This window comes from Sapajus apella, unplaced genomic scaffold, assembly GCF_009761245.1.
Source record: "Sapajus apella isolate SASKATOON/1434 unplaced genomic scaffold, GSC_monkey_1.0 scaffold12, whole genome shotgun sequence".
Taxonomy (NCBI): domain Eukaryota; kingdom Metazoa; phylum Chordata; class Mammalia; order Primates; family Cebidae; genus Sapajus; species Sapajus apella.
The window spans coordinates 6,796,478-6,811,674 of NW_022436952.1; the positions used below are offsets into that span (position 1 = coordinate 6,796,478).

A 15,197-nucleotide genomic window follows, 5' to 3' on the forward strand; every position below is an offset into this window, starting at 1 on the left:
GAAAGAAAAGAAAAGAAAAAGCCTGCAAATTTTGAGGGCAAAATTGATTAATAATTTGCTAATTCCAGAACCACCCGAGCAATACTACCCATGGCGCCGAGACATTCTAATAGTCACTAATGCCGCCGCCTCCGCGGCGAATGGAAATCTCACATCCCTGTGATGCTGGGGATACAGCCCTAGAGGTGACCCCACAGACAATAACACCCCTTGGTAATTAAGTATTTCCAGGGCATCTTGTTCTGAAATGAAACGGAAAGGCCGCCTCAACATCCGTTTGTTAAGCAAATTTCCTTTGCCTTCTTGGAACACTGAAGACAAGTAATTTTTTTTCGAAATTTCCAATAAAGCCTCCCTGAGCCCAGAATAGAAAATGGGTGCGTTTTGGACGAGAAGATAAATTTAATACTTCAACAACAATAACATTAACCTCTTTAAAAAGAGGTGAAAAAGGACCAAGGCTCCCGGGGGCAGGCGTGGGGAGAGTTCAGGTAGATGATTTCTCCATCTTTAACCAGTTGAAGGAGGAAAAGAAAGAGGAAGAAAGAGAAAGGCGTCTTCGTGTGGCCAGTCACCGGATTTTCCTCATTCAGAAAAATAATACGTATATATATTTTTTTCTTCTGGAAAAATATGAGCGGAGTGTTTATGTCAACTACATATTCCCCTAGATACGAATTTGTGACCACAAAATTCCTTACACAAATTCGGATCTACAGGGTATATACAGAAGACAGACAGATCTTCTTGGCCCAGAAATTTTCCAGTTCTCCTATTTTCCGCGTGTTCTTCTTTTGGGGTGTGGTTTGAGTGCTTTGGTTTTATTTCGTTTTGTTCTAGTTTTGAGCCCTGGGAACAGAAAAAGGCACTGCGACTCCGTTCTTGGGATTACAAGGTTTTCAATTCTCCTATTAGAATTACAAGCAGCCAGTTCGCAAAGGGACGCGAACCTTGCCGCCGCGCCGCCGCGCAACTCTCGGTGGCGCATGAATTATGAGATGTAAACATTAGCTAAGCACAAAAGGAGGAAGGGTCATTCTGAGGCTGCCGCGAAGTCAGATTCAGGCCTTTCTGGGTGCCCTCGCGCCCCTCCCCTCCCCCGAAGACTTTTTTTTTTTTAAGCAAAAACAAAACTCCAATCGGCTCCTTGTGCCCCTCCAAGTCTTTAGTTTGTGATCAAACGAATATCTAGATATTTCCAAAGCGCCTCTCAGCCTCTCAGCGAAGAGAGGAGGCAAGAGGCGGCTTGGTGTGAAGGAGGCGTAATAAAAGTCCTTTTGGAAAAATTCAATGGTAAAAAGAGAGAGAAACAGCTGTAAAGAAAAATGCTGGGAGACCAAGCAGATGGGACCCCGGATATTTAATGACGGGCAATTCGGTTTACAACCTGAGAAAAGATCAAAGGCGTTTCATTTCCGAATGAAGGGCAATGAGGAACCATAAAAGATGCAGCCAGATGATATAGGACCCCTCCCAGCTTCTCACACCTCCTGGGAGCCAGGAGAGGGGGACTATCCAGGGGAGGTGTGGGGAGGAACCCCATCTCCCCACCTTCCTAGCCCCAGGCGGGTCCTCTCCTTCTTAACACACACGAACTCGCCTAGCCACCTGCTTGGGTTGCTGGTGGTAGAACCAAAATGGGCATCTGGGGTTTCCGAACCCACTTCCTGAGGCTCCCAAAAGCCGTGAATTTACTAAGCGGAGAGTCTGGGGATTGGGCAGGAGGGAACTGAGACTGTGAAAGCTGTGACAGAGTAAGGGAAAATGTGCATAGAAAAAGCCTCCACCCCACCCAGACTCCCTACTCAACTCCCTAGGTCTGAGAGATACTCGCAGCTCTAGTGAGAAAGTCAAAATAATATCAATTTCATTAACAAATACAGGAACAACACAAAAACAATCCTCTAAGTACAACACTCCAGAGTCTCTGCCTATCCCCAGTCCTGGGACCTTGCAGGTGGGTAGGAGGAAAGTTCCCACCTGCCTACAACTAGGTCCAGAGACTCTCTGATTTTCCTTTAATTTTAAATCTAGGAATTGCCAATGTTAGCCTCTGGGCCTGACTTCTAACATCAACATTCTCCCAGACAAGCTGAACTCACACATATTTGGGAGAAAAAAGCAAACTATTACACTGTGGTTGTCTTTGCCAAGAGAGGGTCCAATAGGTATTCTCAGACCCCCATCTGGGCAGAGAGACTAGAGTCTGGCCCTGGGCCCACAAACAAAATGCGCTGCTAGGATCCCCAGCAGCTCCCTAGCGTCAAGCAGGGACCTTTCCATGTCTTGTCAAAGGTCGCTTAGGGTCTCCAGGACCCACTCCAATCGGCCGGGCCCCTCCCCCACCCCATACCTCCTGTCCTTCTTAACTCGCCAACTCTCGGAAACCCGTCCAACCCGTCTGCATTTCGGAAGTTTGGGAGGGCCGCTGGGCCGGCTGCCGAGCCTCTCTGCTGCTCTACACTTCACATGCGGCCCAGGTGCCCCAGCACCCCAAGAGAGAGGAACGGGGGCTACAGCCACCGCGGGTTTTGGTATCCTTGATCCTGGAGCCCAAGAACAGAGAGTTTTCTCCTCTGCGCGCTGGGAGCCGCCACCTGCCAATCCCACCGAGGCGCGGCACCCCCCTCACCCCTCCAGCAGTCCGAGTTGGAGGACAGGGTTTATGGGCGACTCCCAGGACGGGTTTCACCGCAGCAGGAGGCTGCCTCTCCCCTCCACCGCCCAGAAGGATACCAACAGCCACTCGCATAATAATAAAATAAGAGCAGGGGCCATGCGCGGATCGGAGCCACCTCCCCTGCGCTCCCGGGTCTTTCCGCGGCTTGCTAGCCGCCTTCTCCTGGCAGCTACAGGTTGCTAGCGTGACCTCGCGCCACCCAGTCCCCCTCCGCAGTCCGAGTGTGCCCAGTCCACGAGGAATCATCACCTTTTGTCGGCAGGGAGGAGGGACTCAACGAGGGAGGGAAACCGAAGGCCCGAGCGGAGGCGAGTCCCCAGCCGGCGGCGGCGGCGGAGGCGCGGCGGAGAAAAAGGCCCAGAGGGGGCGCGGGCGAGGGTACTCACCGGGAGGCTCCCCAGCCCTGCCGGCCGCCGACCCGCCCGCGGACGCGCTGGGCAACAGCTGAGCTCGCTCTTGTCCACTATTGTGTGTCCGGAAAACCGGACCGCGACGGCGGGCAGAGCCACGGGCTCCCTCAGAGGCCGGAACATGACTTTTTTTTTGTATGTTTTTGTTTTGGAAGCGCAAGTTTTCGTATTAATCTCATACTTTGGCAGTCTTTGTTAAACAGCTAGGCGCGTCACGAGGCTCTCAAACATTTTAATAATTTTTAGACGCCGTGACCCGCAATTCACCTCTCTCCGGGCCTCCCCCACGAGCAGGCAGTTACTATAATACGCTCGCGCAGTTCTCTCGGTCATATTGAATTTTTCGTAGGTCATTACTTGGGAGAAAAATGACAGGGCAGAAATTTGATTCAGCTCATCCTCTCCAGCTCGACTTTTCGCCAGAACCTTCTCTTCTCTTCACCCAACCCCCACCCCAAAAAAAGTCCCATTCGGATAGGAGTCAGCCAGCCACGCCCCTGCTTTGCTTTGATTTTCCATCATTCCCATATTTTTGTCAGCTCTGGTTCCAGGGAGAGGGTGGGATTTCATGTGGGATCCTTTTGAGGCCTGAGAATGAGGCTGGCACGGGGAAATTGAAAGCATGGCTTTGGGCACCTGGGCCCCAGAGAACAGGCCTGAACAAGAGGTCCCTTCCCTGACCCTTACCCCTAAATGCCTGCATGGCCAGGGCCCAGATCCCAACTCCATTGCACACTCCATCTGCTTTATTTGCTCCCCCAAGTGTCAGAGATACCCTCATTTCTGTAAGAACTTTGGAAGTTCCAGGGCTTAGAAATGAGCACTCCACCTCTTGGGGCCAAGATTTTGGTTCACACAACCCAGCGGGTTTGGGGAAGATAGAACCCTGAGAGAGGTTGTATCTGCTGTACTGGGCTGGTCAAAGCTGGAGACATAACTTTCAGAGCTTTAACTGTTCTTTAAATACAAAACAATAGCTTCCGCCTGCGCCAAAGAATCGTTCTCATCAATACAGTAACACTTTTGCCTACCCCCATGACCCACACAAGGAGGTTCAGGAGCAAATCAAGAAGACATTTAAGATAGTGAGATTTTCTTGGGTTTGTCTCTCCAGGATTAGAATCTGGTGGATTGCCTACAACACACTTCTCCCTTTCTGCAGCCTCCTAGGGACCTGCAGAGGTAGGTCAGGTGACTCCCCTTCCTCCCAATTCAAGTCTACAGACTGAGACAGGGCTCCAGCCTAGTTGGTAGGGTGGTATCCTCCTAGTACGGAGAGGTCAGGAAGGAACTCCCCAAGGCACCCAGCTTGGTCTTGAATGGCAGAAGCCACTCATTCCTCATCCTGGGCCCCTCTAGCCCAGGACCTTGGGTTGCTCCAGTCTATACCTAAATTTGCTAATGTTCTGTCCTGGAATAGAAGGAGATTGATTCTTCAGCTCAGCCTTTGATGTCTGTCTCTTCAGGACTCCAGGAATTCCTTCCTGGCCTGACACTGCAGAGAAACTCACCTAACGACTATGCAGAAATAGGGACCTGCACCCAATTGGTTTAGTCAAAACCCCAGGTTAAATCTATTTGAAATTTGATATTAAACCTTTAAAAAGGCATATTTACAGAAACCCTCAGGTTATCTCCATCCTGGCAGGAAAAACACCCACAGTGTACATCCTATATTAAATGCTTGGAAGAGAATATGATGACATCTCATAATACAACAGTCATTTAAAGACCCAAAATAGGCATATGCCCCAGTGTTATAATTACTGAGTCTCTCTAGGCATTTACTTATGAGCTAAGCTTAATGCATGGATTCAAAGTTCATTTCAGGTCTCCTGTTTCAACTCCAGTTTAAAATATCTCCGTGAGGCCATTTGGTATTTTTCCTTTGCATTTCTCCTCCCTCATCCAAATAGGAAGAGAAAGAGTCAAGACGAACACACAAATGGAGCGTTGGGAGAGAGTGAGATAATTAACAAGTGAATCTTTCAATAGACAAGTTTTTAAACTGGAGCGATTTGAAGAGAGGAATGGGTGTTTGGAAAGACTCCAGTGTTGGCCCATGCTCATGGACCCCAGCTTCCTGACAGAGCCTGGGGGTTAGGATTCTTGAAAACAGGCCTGCCTCTCCCAGGGGTGGGAGGTTGGAAGAGCCAATAGTTTGGCCCCTTTAGGGGAACCAGGGTGGGTTGATGTTAGTGAAAATGAAATCTTCACATTGGAAGCATTCTTTCGCCCTGCCAGACGTCCTACAAAGATGTGGGGGTAATTTAATTGAATTTCTAAAATGTGTGGGGCCAGGAAGGTTTTAATTAAATTTAACATGGTGACTCAAAGATTATCTTTGGAAGAGAAAATTGCTTAGAGGGTTCACCACACCCTAAGCGCTGTCTTTTGTACAACTCACCACCACCATTAGTCTCGCCCTTTTTGGAGAAGGGTTTTTTCCTTCCTCAGTTCCCCTTCCCCAGACATCTGCCTCTTCGCTGCCCAATTCTGCTTCCTCACTTCTGCCATCCACAAGTCTTCCTTACCTCCAGCATCCTTGGCTCTCTCTTCTGTCTTCACACACACAGCCCCCTCCCCCACCGTCCCACCCCGCCCCCGCCCCTAGTCGCCTCCGCCGTGCCTGCTCACGCATGCTGTAAACTTTTGACCCTCCAACTTTGCGACCCCCTCTGCCAATAACACTGGCCTCACCACCCAGGGTCTCATTCTACTATGCCGGCCGCAGAAACCCCAGGGCAAAACGCTTTCCTTACCCCTCCCCTCTTTGCCAATGTCCCCACTCCAGAGCCTTAGTCCCGGGGAAGAGGACTCTTTTTTTTTTTTTTTTTTTTTTTGAACTATTAACTCTTTGGAAAAAGACGCGGAACCTACTTCACGCAATTTCAACGGTATCTTCTATTGGGATGTCTGGAAGGGCTTTTGACCAGCCGCCCTTCTTCATTTTTGACCCCCAGAGTAGGGCAGAAGTTGCTGGAGAAGGAGACCTATGGGGAGCAGTAGAATGGGCTGACCTGGAGAAGGGTATTTAGGGGTGAAGGGTGGGGAGAGCTTGGAGCAGGGGCTCCTTGGGAGCAGAGGTGACTGCTGTGCTCACAGGGGTGGAGGGAGAGCTCAGTGTCCCAACAATGCGGGGCCCGGGGCCACCTTGCGCGGCCGCTCTCTGGCGCCTCGGAGGCCCCAGCCTGGCTGTGAACTTGGTCTAAGGCGGACTCTACTGGCAGCTCCGGGTTGTTACAGCCTCTGCCTCTCGTCCAGCGCAGCGGCGGTGCGGACAACCAGCGCGCTTTCGGTTTCCTTTCTGACCAAATATCTCCTTCCAGACCCCCACCCCTGACTGGGAAGGATTTCCTTTCTCCTTCCTTGGGATCCCTTGGGATTCAGAAAACATGGGGAAAAAAACTAATTAGATCTACGCACCTAAGGACAAGCCTGCAGAAGCACCGAAATAAGGTATCCTCCATCGTGCCTCCAAATCCCCCAAGAGGAGATGCCCCACACAGGCTGACACTTCCCTCCACTTCTTCCCTTAGTGCGTCTTTCCATGCTGACTCCCGACCTTTGCATCTAGCCTGGTTCGTCTTTTGGTTCGGCAAGACGGTCTGGGGCCTGTGAGATACATTTCCTCCCTAAATGCATTCATCCCTGTCCCACCGGGCTCCGAGGTCAGAGATCGCTGCGACCAAAACCAGCCGCTGTGCTGCGAAGCAGCAAGGCTCAGCCCGAATCCACTCGGGGACAGGCAGGCCAGAGGGCGGCCTGGCAGCCTGGGAACCGTTTCCAGGGAGGAGAAGCTAGAGGATGCTGCAGAGAGTTCATTTTTCTTTCCAAGAGGAACTTTAGGGGGAGAAGAGACAAGAGAGGAGACGCCTAAATCACAGAGAAAAGGAAAAAGAAGAGAGGGAAGAGAAAGATTAAAATTTGGGAAAAGGTGCTTTTTGGGGTCCGACAAGTTCCCGAATTGCCTGAAGTCCAATCCTCTCCAGGCTCCCAAATTCCCCCTCTCCTCTTGGAGCCTGCAGCCAGTAAATTCGCCAAAAGAAAGAACCAAAGTTCCGCCTAAACCTGCAAGCGTGCCCCCACCACCGGTCTGCAGTGGCGGAGGTGGCGGCTGCAGTGCGGCCCGCGGCGTGTATTGTATGCTGCAGCGGCTCGGAGCCCCAAGTAGGCCGGCGCTGCGGCCCCGCGTCTGCTGACCTCTGCATGATCCCGGACTCTATGAATTATTGATGAGATATGAGCGTTGATTTCCCCTTTCAGGATGCAAACTCCATTATATTGTTAAAATGGCGATTTAATCGTTGAGAATAGCTTTGGTGTGGGTTTTTTCCCCCAACTCATTTGCGCCTCCTTCCTTTTCATTTAACTCTCTTAATTAAATCCTTTAACAGATTTTAATCACTTTTTGGAGGGAGGGAGGAGAAAGCAGAAGCCCACAAGACTATCACTACCACCAACAAACAGGACTCTAAAACTAAATAAAGCAAACCAAACTCGAAAACCATCATAAACTTCTACCTTTGAGAACTTGAAAGGAAAGTGAGCAGGGGGAGGTTAACCCCTCTAGGAAGGATGCTGGCTCACCTCTGCTGGAGACAGAGCATTACCGGGCTGGGGAAACCCGCCAGAGACAAGGAAGAGTGGGGTAGGACCTGCGGAACAACCTGCAAGGTATTTGATCTCCCACCACTACCACCATGAGCCTTGTGTGTGGAGATGACTGTGGAGAATAAGTCACTCTTACCCTTGCTGAGAACTCCAGGGGGTTCAAGCCTGGGGAGGGCCACAGGATTCATGTGCAGAGGTCCCTCCAATCTCAACCTCAGAGTCACTTAGGGAGAAATATCCATTCTCCTTAAGGGGCCCCCATTTCTCCCTTCCCCTCCCCAAACAGCTCGATTTCCAGGCGGTGTCTGGGTTAATTAATATGGATGTGTAACAGTGCTGCAGCAATCGATAAATCTTGCTGTGGGCAGATCCCAGCCTCAAAATCCGATTACTCTTTGAGAAACTCCAAAAATGGGAAGGGTTACCAATGCCCTCTCCCTTAAAAGGGGGGAGTTCATTCTTGCTAGCCCTGTCTTTCAGGATTAGCCAGGTTGGTCCCCCAATCTGAAAAGTCTGTGCTGGGAGGAGTAGTCCCAGGAAGGGACTGAGTTTGGAGGGTTGTGCTGAGCCCTCTGTCTTCGTTGCTCTGAATCCTTGCCATGCAGATCCCAGGGATAAAGGAACCAGGAGGGGAAAGGAGCTTCCTCTCAGATCTTCCCATTCTGCCCACCAGCCCTCAGAGAATAACTTCTCACAGCCAGGGAAGGGTTAAGTGTCCCTGCCACAGTTATGGAGAGGAAGCCAATGAAATATGGGCACTTGGAACTCCAGGCCCGGCTGGCTTTCCTGTTTACACTTCTTTATACTTCCTCCCACCCGTTGGCCTCAGAGAAACAAAACAAAACAAATAACCAAATAAAACAAAACAAAAAAATCAAAATTGAATTGTCCACTGAGTGGTAGCCAGGCTGGCCTCAGAGGGAAAAGAGAAACTGCAGCCGTAATCTCCGGCTGTCACCTCCTGGGGCCTGCCCCCAGGTTGAGGATTTGGCAAGAGGGTGCCGGCTTGGCTTGTAGCTCAAGAGGTTGAGGCCTGGACCGGCAGGGAGAGGAAGCGGGTGGGAGAGGAGGGAGAGCAAAGCCCTGGAGAGAGTAAAGCAGCTCTCTTAGAGAGAGATGATGGGGGAAGTCTGGAGGAGAGAGTTCTTGGCACCAGAAATCCGTACACACCCCTCATTGCTTCCCCCAACTTGTCCTGGCTGGGGTTCAGGCAGGACTGGTGTTCAGCTCAGGGAGCCTGAAGTGGGAAAGAGGAAAGCCCAGCCTAGGCATCTTCTCCAGGCATCTCCCTTCAAGGGTTTGGTCACTGAGGTGGAAGTGGGCACCCCACGTTGCTCTTTGCCATCCTGGAAAATCTGACCAGATATGCCTAGTAGATGTCCCTGGGCCGCCAGCCCAAGCACTCTTTATCAGAGCCTGCAGAACTGACATGAGAGGGGGCAAAGAAAAAATTCTTCAGGGGCAGGACTTGCTATATCTGGGGTTTCAGCTTCCAGGAGGGCTTTAAGAAAGGGAAGTGTATTAGAGTGAGGCCAGGATCACAGTAGGAATGGGGTTCCCCTGGAGACCCAGGTCAGACTCTCCCTTGTGGAGCTCTTTCTCTGCATGTCTGTCAACTCTGTTGCCTTGTAGAGTGGAAGACTGTGGAAGCTGTGCCTCCAGCACTTCTTTATATTTCCAGTGATGCTGGGGATCCTCTGGGAGATGACCTGTGTCTCCTTTCTAAGGGATACAAATGTCCTCATTCTTGGGATGATGTGTCTTCAAACCAGGTGACTCTGCTCTTAAGTCTGTTAAGGTTCTCCCGTAAGTCAGGCTTGGGCAGGGGATAAAGAGCTCAGGTAATAGAGAATGACTTCAGGAGAAAGAGGAGAGGGAGAGAGTTCTAATGTGCCTTAATGGGGAAAAGAGAGTCTTATAACCCCATCCTTGTCCCAAAGATCGGAAGCCCCTCCCGGCGCCACATGTCCAATCCCAGGAACTACCTATGGCAGTTGGTGAGCTGAATCAAGGGATGGCTGGCTGGTGACAGCAGGAGTGACAGGGTGGTTGGCCCTATGGGTCTTAAATTGGAGGGGGGGGTCAATTTGGTGGAGAAGAGGCCTCTGACTTTTAGAAGGGTGACTTTTCCTTAGAAAATAACAGAATGTCTAGGGATCAAATCCTGAAGTCTCTCTGGTTTATGGTGCCGCAAAACAAAGGCGCCTTTGAGGGTGTGCCCAGAAGAGAAGAGGGAAAAAGAGAGGAAAAAAGAGCACTTTCCTATTTTCTCTTCCAGCTCCTGAGTCAATTTCCTCCCGGCAGTTGAGGGATCTGAGTTCTTGAACTGATTTTATTTACGGAGGGCTTGCCAGAGTTCTACTTAAACACCTAACACCTCTAGGCAAGAGAAGAAGCTCTTACCTTCCCCCACTCCTGATCAGGAATTAGGTTTTTGAATTGGAGTAGGGGGCGGGGATTGCCCCCTCTGTCTGCTCCCTAGTCTGATTTCAGGATCCTACTTCAGGTCAAGGAGAAAGATTAGCTTGGGACCAACAGACTGAAGATGGAGGCAAAAGCAGCGCTGTGCTCCCCATCCCAGATAAGCCCAATGAGGCTGTGCTCCCCATCCCAGATAAGCCCGATGAGGCCCAAGAAGATCGAAGGCACCCCCTTCTATGGGCTTCAAAGATCTGAAAGCCAGAGAGCACCCCAGGGCAAAGCAGCCCACAGCAGCCGCCTACCGGATGCTTTTTCTCAGCTCAGATGTATCCAGATAAAAGTGCCCAGCAGTGCACCCCACACACCCCTGACAAATGAATGTCATAAAGTTTGTCTCCTGAGGGTGGGGGGATAGCTGTCTCAAGATATCCAGCAGCAGCGAAGTGGCCCCCCACAATGGCCCCTTCTTTCATCAATACCCACCCCTCCTTCTTGGTCCCTAAATTTCCACTGGCACTGAGGGAGCATGGATCCCCCACACAAACCCTTTTCTCCACAGAGTCAGGCACTCTTGCTGGTAAAAACCAGGCACCCCAGACCACTGAGGCCTTATGAAACTGAGAGCACTCACTTCAGGCACCCAGTCCCTTAGAACTGAGTGCATAAAACAGGCTAAATATCCCCTACACCGCCCCACAGCCCCAGCTGGAAGCTTTCCTTCTCCCAGCCCCAAGCCCCAGAGTCGCAATGGGTAAAAGCGAAAGCTGAAAGAGACTTACTGCGGGAGTGCTGGCCTGGGCCGCCGCTGCCTTCTGGGCTGGTCCTGCTGCTCTAGGCTGGGAGAGTGCTCACCTACCTCTGGCCCCTTCCCCACCACAACGAGCAGTTAAAGTGTCACTTAACATTCTGGAGAATGTGAAATATACTGCGTGGTGTCAACTCCCCAAAACCATAAAACTAACTTTATGGACCTCACGTGACTTTCTCGAGCCAGTGAGGGGTATCTGTCTGACTTCTCGGCGATTTTTACGATCTAACTTCGAGATAAAACCCCTATCCATTTGACATCTAAATGTCATAGCGACTTTTGGGATAGTTTGCTATCGACAAAGGGGGACAAAGTCAAGGGGTGAAGGGAAAGGAGGGCCAAGTAGAGCCTCCACGACCCACGGCTGCCTCCTCACCAGCTCCCCCTCCCCCCAAGTCCAGTAAGAAGTTGGGCCAAGCTGGAAGGGATTGACCGGGTAAGTATCCAGACTTGACTCTTGCGCTCAGGGTGGAGGCTGACTTGGATGGAGGCGGACTGGGCCCTGGCCCTGGGCCAGGCTGAAGGGGGAACCAGAGGTCTTTCTGCAAGGACCCCAACTCCTAATCAAGAGGGAAGATCAGTTGGGCCCCTGGAGAGAAGGAGCCCTTGATAAGGGTAGAGGAGGCTGAGGGTGAGAGAAATCATTTGAAATCCAGCTGATTTTTTTTTTTGCTTTAGTTGGTGGCAGAACTGTATTGGGACTTAGAGTAGGAGACAGGGGGCTGGGCAGGCCTCTACCACTCTCAAAAGGCCAGGAGCCTCCTGCTGAGGACTTAGGCCCAAATTACTTTCCCAGAAGGGTTTTCCAGAGGCTTCCTTGACCCGCTAGTGGAAGACCAGGATGGAGTCTAGCTCAGCCTTTCCCCTGCCCCAGCCCCACATGGGGTTTCTGGGCCTTGAAGTCCCCCAGGCATGAAGGTCTGTTCCCTGGCCCTAGCACTGTTGACCAAGCCAGGGACTTACAGGACTGAGAAGAGCTGCTGGGAAGAGCCTACTTTTTCTACCCCGCACCCCAGATCTACTGAGAATGGTCCAGGATGTGCCCGGGATGGGAGAGGCAGATCCCTCGGAGAAAAGACAAGTGGAAGGGCAATGGAGTGGGGGAAACATTTATTTGACTTCAAGGAAAGCTACAAACAAATACCAAAAGCGAATCACCGAGACAGGCCCCGCAAAGACAGATTTCACACGTAGTACGGCATCCGCTCGCTCACTACAAATGGTCTTGGAAGCGAAATGGGTAAGGAACAGATGGGTCTGACCCAGACTGTCCCCATATTTACAAGCTTTGGGCCCTCTAGCCAGACCTATGGATTCACAGAGAAATACACAAGACATATTATACTGAGGATCATTTTTGTTTCCATATACTCCCAGACCAGGCCTTGTGGGGCCTACCCAGGCAGCAGGAACTTAAATCTCACCATCTTCTTTCTCTCTTCTGAATATCACCCCTTTGGTCCTCCCCAGCCTCATCCCACCCTAGAACCAAGCCCCTAGGAGACTTGGGCCTGGGGAGTGGGGAAGGAGGAAGAGGAGAATGAAAAGAGACTCCATCTCCGAGGCCAGTTCAGCTTGGCCCCACTGCGGTACTACCCCACCTCAACTGCTGCCCCTTAGAGAAGTTTCCAGCTGAAACTCAAAATACAGTGATCATCCTTTTATAAATAAGTTAGAACACAGATGGGGAGGGGAGAGTTCACATTAAACATGCGAATTTCTTTTTTTTTTTTTTTCCTGGGGGAAGGACTGCAACCACAGACACAAACATTCAGAAACACTGGTGGATTTGGGGCAAGCGGAAAGGAGTTGGGAGCATGTAGGGAAAATAATAATTATTATTATTATTAACAATAATAACAAGATAACCAGTCCAGGAGAGAGGGAGCCACAGGAAGACCTAAGACCAAACGAAATATCGAAATATCTTAACACAAGGCTGGGGCGAGGCAGGCTTGTGGGAACCGGTCCCCAGCGGGCTGCGGCAGTGCGGGGAGGATTGAAGGGGCCAGGGCTGGGGGTGGCACGGGCTCTTGGGCCGCTGGGCTCCTCTGGGCGGGCTCAGGGCTGGAAGGCGCTGCCGGCTGTAGCCAGGCTCATACTTTTCAGTTTGTTGTCCTTCTTCCACTTCATGCGCCGGTTCTGGAACCAGATCTTGATCTGGCGCTCCGACAGGCAGAGTGCATGGGCGATCTCGATGCGCCGTCGCCGGGTCAGGTAGCGGTTGAAGTGGAACTCCTTTTCCAGCTCCAGGGTCTGGTAGCGAGTATACGCGGTCCGGGCCCTTTTCCCGTCCGGCCCAGTCATATCTGGAGCAGAGAGGAAAGCCGCAGGCAATGTTATTCCGGTTAAGGGAGGGGGCACTGGGCGGGAGGGGGCGGGGGAGCAGGACCCAGGCGTCCCGGCACCCAGCTCACCACAGCTCCAATCCTCTCTACTCCAGATGCCCACATTCAAGCTCGATTTCAGTACCCCATTTTCCCGCATCCCCCACTTCTGCCGGCAGCCAATGCGCCCGGCTTTGTCTCTTGCTCACTCCTAGTGCCTCACCCTTGGCTGGGCTCAGGCGGTCGCTTGCCCCGGAGGGAGGAGAGTGGTTGCACTTTTGCCCCGGAAAGCTCCTTTTACTGCTCACCCTTTCTTTGCTAGCGGTAGTCTCAAAATTTCAGGGGTAAGCAGGACTCTTCCCCACATTACATGAACCCCATCCTTTATCCTAATGCTGGAATAGCTGGTCTAATAAAAACCTAATCCGAAGCTGGGAACAAATTATTTAAAATACCCCCCATCATAGAGAGACCCTGTTCGACTCTGTCTACAAAGCTATGAGGCCCCTCTCAGAGACTTCTCCCCCTTGGAAAAATAAATCTATATTTGGGGGAAAGCCAGGCTCTCCTTGTCCCCCCATCCTACCCCAAAACGCAGAGAAGGAAAGCTGAGAAGACAAAAAAGAGAGAATTACCGTGGCTGATGTGAAGCTTCCTCATCCAGGGGAATATCTGCGGAGTCTGCCCCTCGGGCGCGGCTGTGGAGGTGGCCATGGGCTCTGGCTGCGCCCGAGCTAGGCTGGGGCTGCTTAGCTGGCTCGCCGCTTCCTCAGGCTCCGAGGACGCGCTGGCCTCGTCTATTTCGGTGAAATTGGCGCTGGAGCTGGCCGAGGTCGCCTGGTCGGAGGGGGACGAAGCAGAGGGCTTGGCGCCGTGGCTGTCGCCGTTGGTGCAGGGCAGGGACTCGGGCGAGGACAGGGAGCAGCTCGAAGCTGCTTGCCTGAAGCGGGGCTCCTGGGCGGGCGCGGGGAAGGCGCGCGAGCTCTCGCCCACCGCCCCAAAGTGGCTGGAGGAGGCCGAGGAGCGGTTGACGCTGAGGTCCATCCCATTGTAATTGTAGCGGTAAGAGCCGGTGTGCATGGCAGCGGGATCCCTGTAAGAGCCGCTCAGAGAGCTGCCACTGCCATAATTTAGCAACTGATAGTCCGGGCCATTTGGATAACGCCCCGAGAAGGAGTTTACAAAGTACGAGCTCATTTGGGTGATTTTGGAGGGCTTGATTTGTGGATCGTGGTCGTTATAACCCTGTGCTTCACGATTTATGATGTATTAATGAATTATAGCGATGCACTGTACTTCGTTTTGCTATGTATGCGGCCAAATATGGGGGGGGGGTGGGAGGGGGGGGGGGGGGCGTTAGGGAATCACGTGCTTTTGTTGACCAGTCGTAAATTCTCGCTGATGACCTCAAGAGGTAATTCATGCTCTATGGTTACAAATAATGACGATCCGAGAATCGTTAGGGCCGATTCAATGCGAGCCTCCGAGAGAGGGGGGAAAAAAGAAGGGGGAGAAACAGGGAGAAGGTTGGCGTTGGCCTCTGAGCAGAGCGCGCCACCTCCCGGCGATCGACGGGAGCGCGGGCGGGAGACCGCCATGGCGGCTGCGGGTGCCTCCCTGTTGGCTCCCTGCAGCCGCCGGGAGAGAAAGAAACCCGGCCAAGGCTCAGCCACAGGGTTGAGCGTTTTAGAGCAGGCGTTAAGCTTTTTACCCAATTTCTTGTGGGTGGGGTTAGCCTCTCTACTTGGGTCCTTCTCCTTACATCATCATCGTCGTTATTATTTTAACTTTGGATGAGAAGATCAAAGATTAAGTTGCTTTTCCCTTTCTCCGGCTTTGCAAGTCTCTGAATTGGGGGCGGAAATGGGGGAAGGGTTGGAAGTTGTGTGTGAAAAACAATTATTGCAACGGTTTTTCCCCCGGAGCTCAGCCCGACC

At 51.9% G+C, this 15,197-nt stretch overlaps 2 protein-coding genes across 2 annotated transcripts in view; both read right to left on the reverse strand.

Moving 5' to 3' along the window:
* Positions 1-11,366, reverse strand: part of HOXB3 (homeobox B3) — a 42,063-nt gene extending 30,697 nt beyond the window's left edge. The window contains exon 1 of the mRNA XM_032279883.1: positions 10,905-11,366. The gene's annotated coding sequence lies outside the window, so the exon portion shown is untranslated. The remainder of the gene's footprint in view (positions 1-10,904) is intronic.
* A 660-nt stretch (positions 11,367-12,026) lies between these two features.
* HOXB5 (homeobox B5) lies at positions 12,027-14,755 on the reverse strand. Its single transcript, XM_032279891.1, has 2 exons — positions 13,896-14,755; positions 12,027-13,242 (listed from the first exon to the last, which is right to left on the reverse strand). Exons 1-2 carry the CDS (start codon positions 14,455-14,457, stop codon positions 12,995-12,997), a joined length of 810 nt encoding a protein of 269 aa, XP_032135782.1. The 5' UTR covers positions 14,458-14,755; the 3' UTR covers positions 12,027-12,994.
* Between the last annotated feature and the right edge of the window lie 442 nt (positions 14,756-15,197).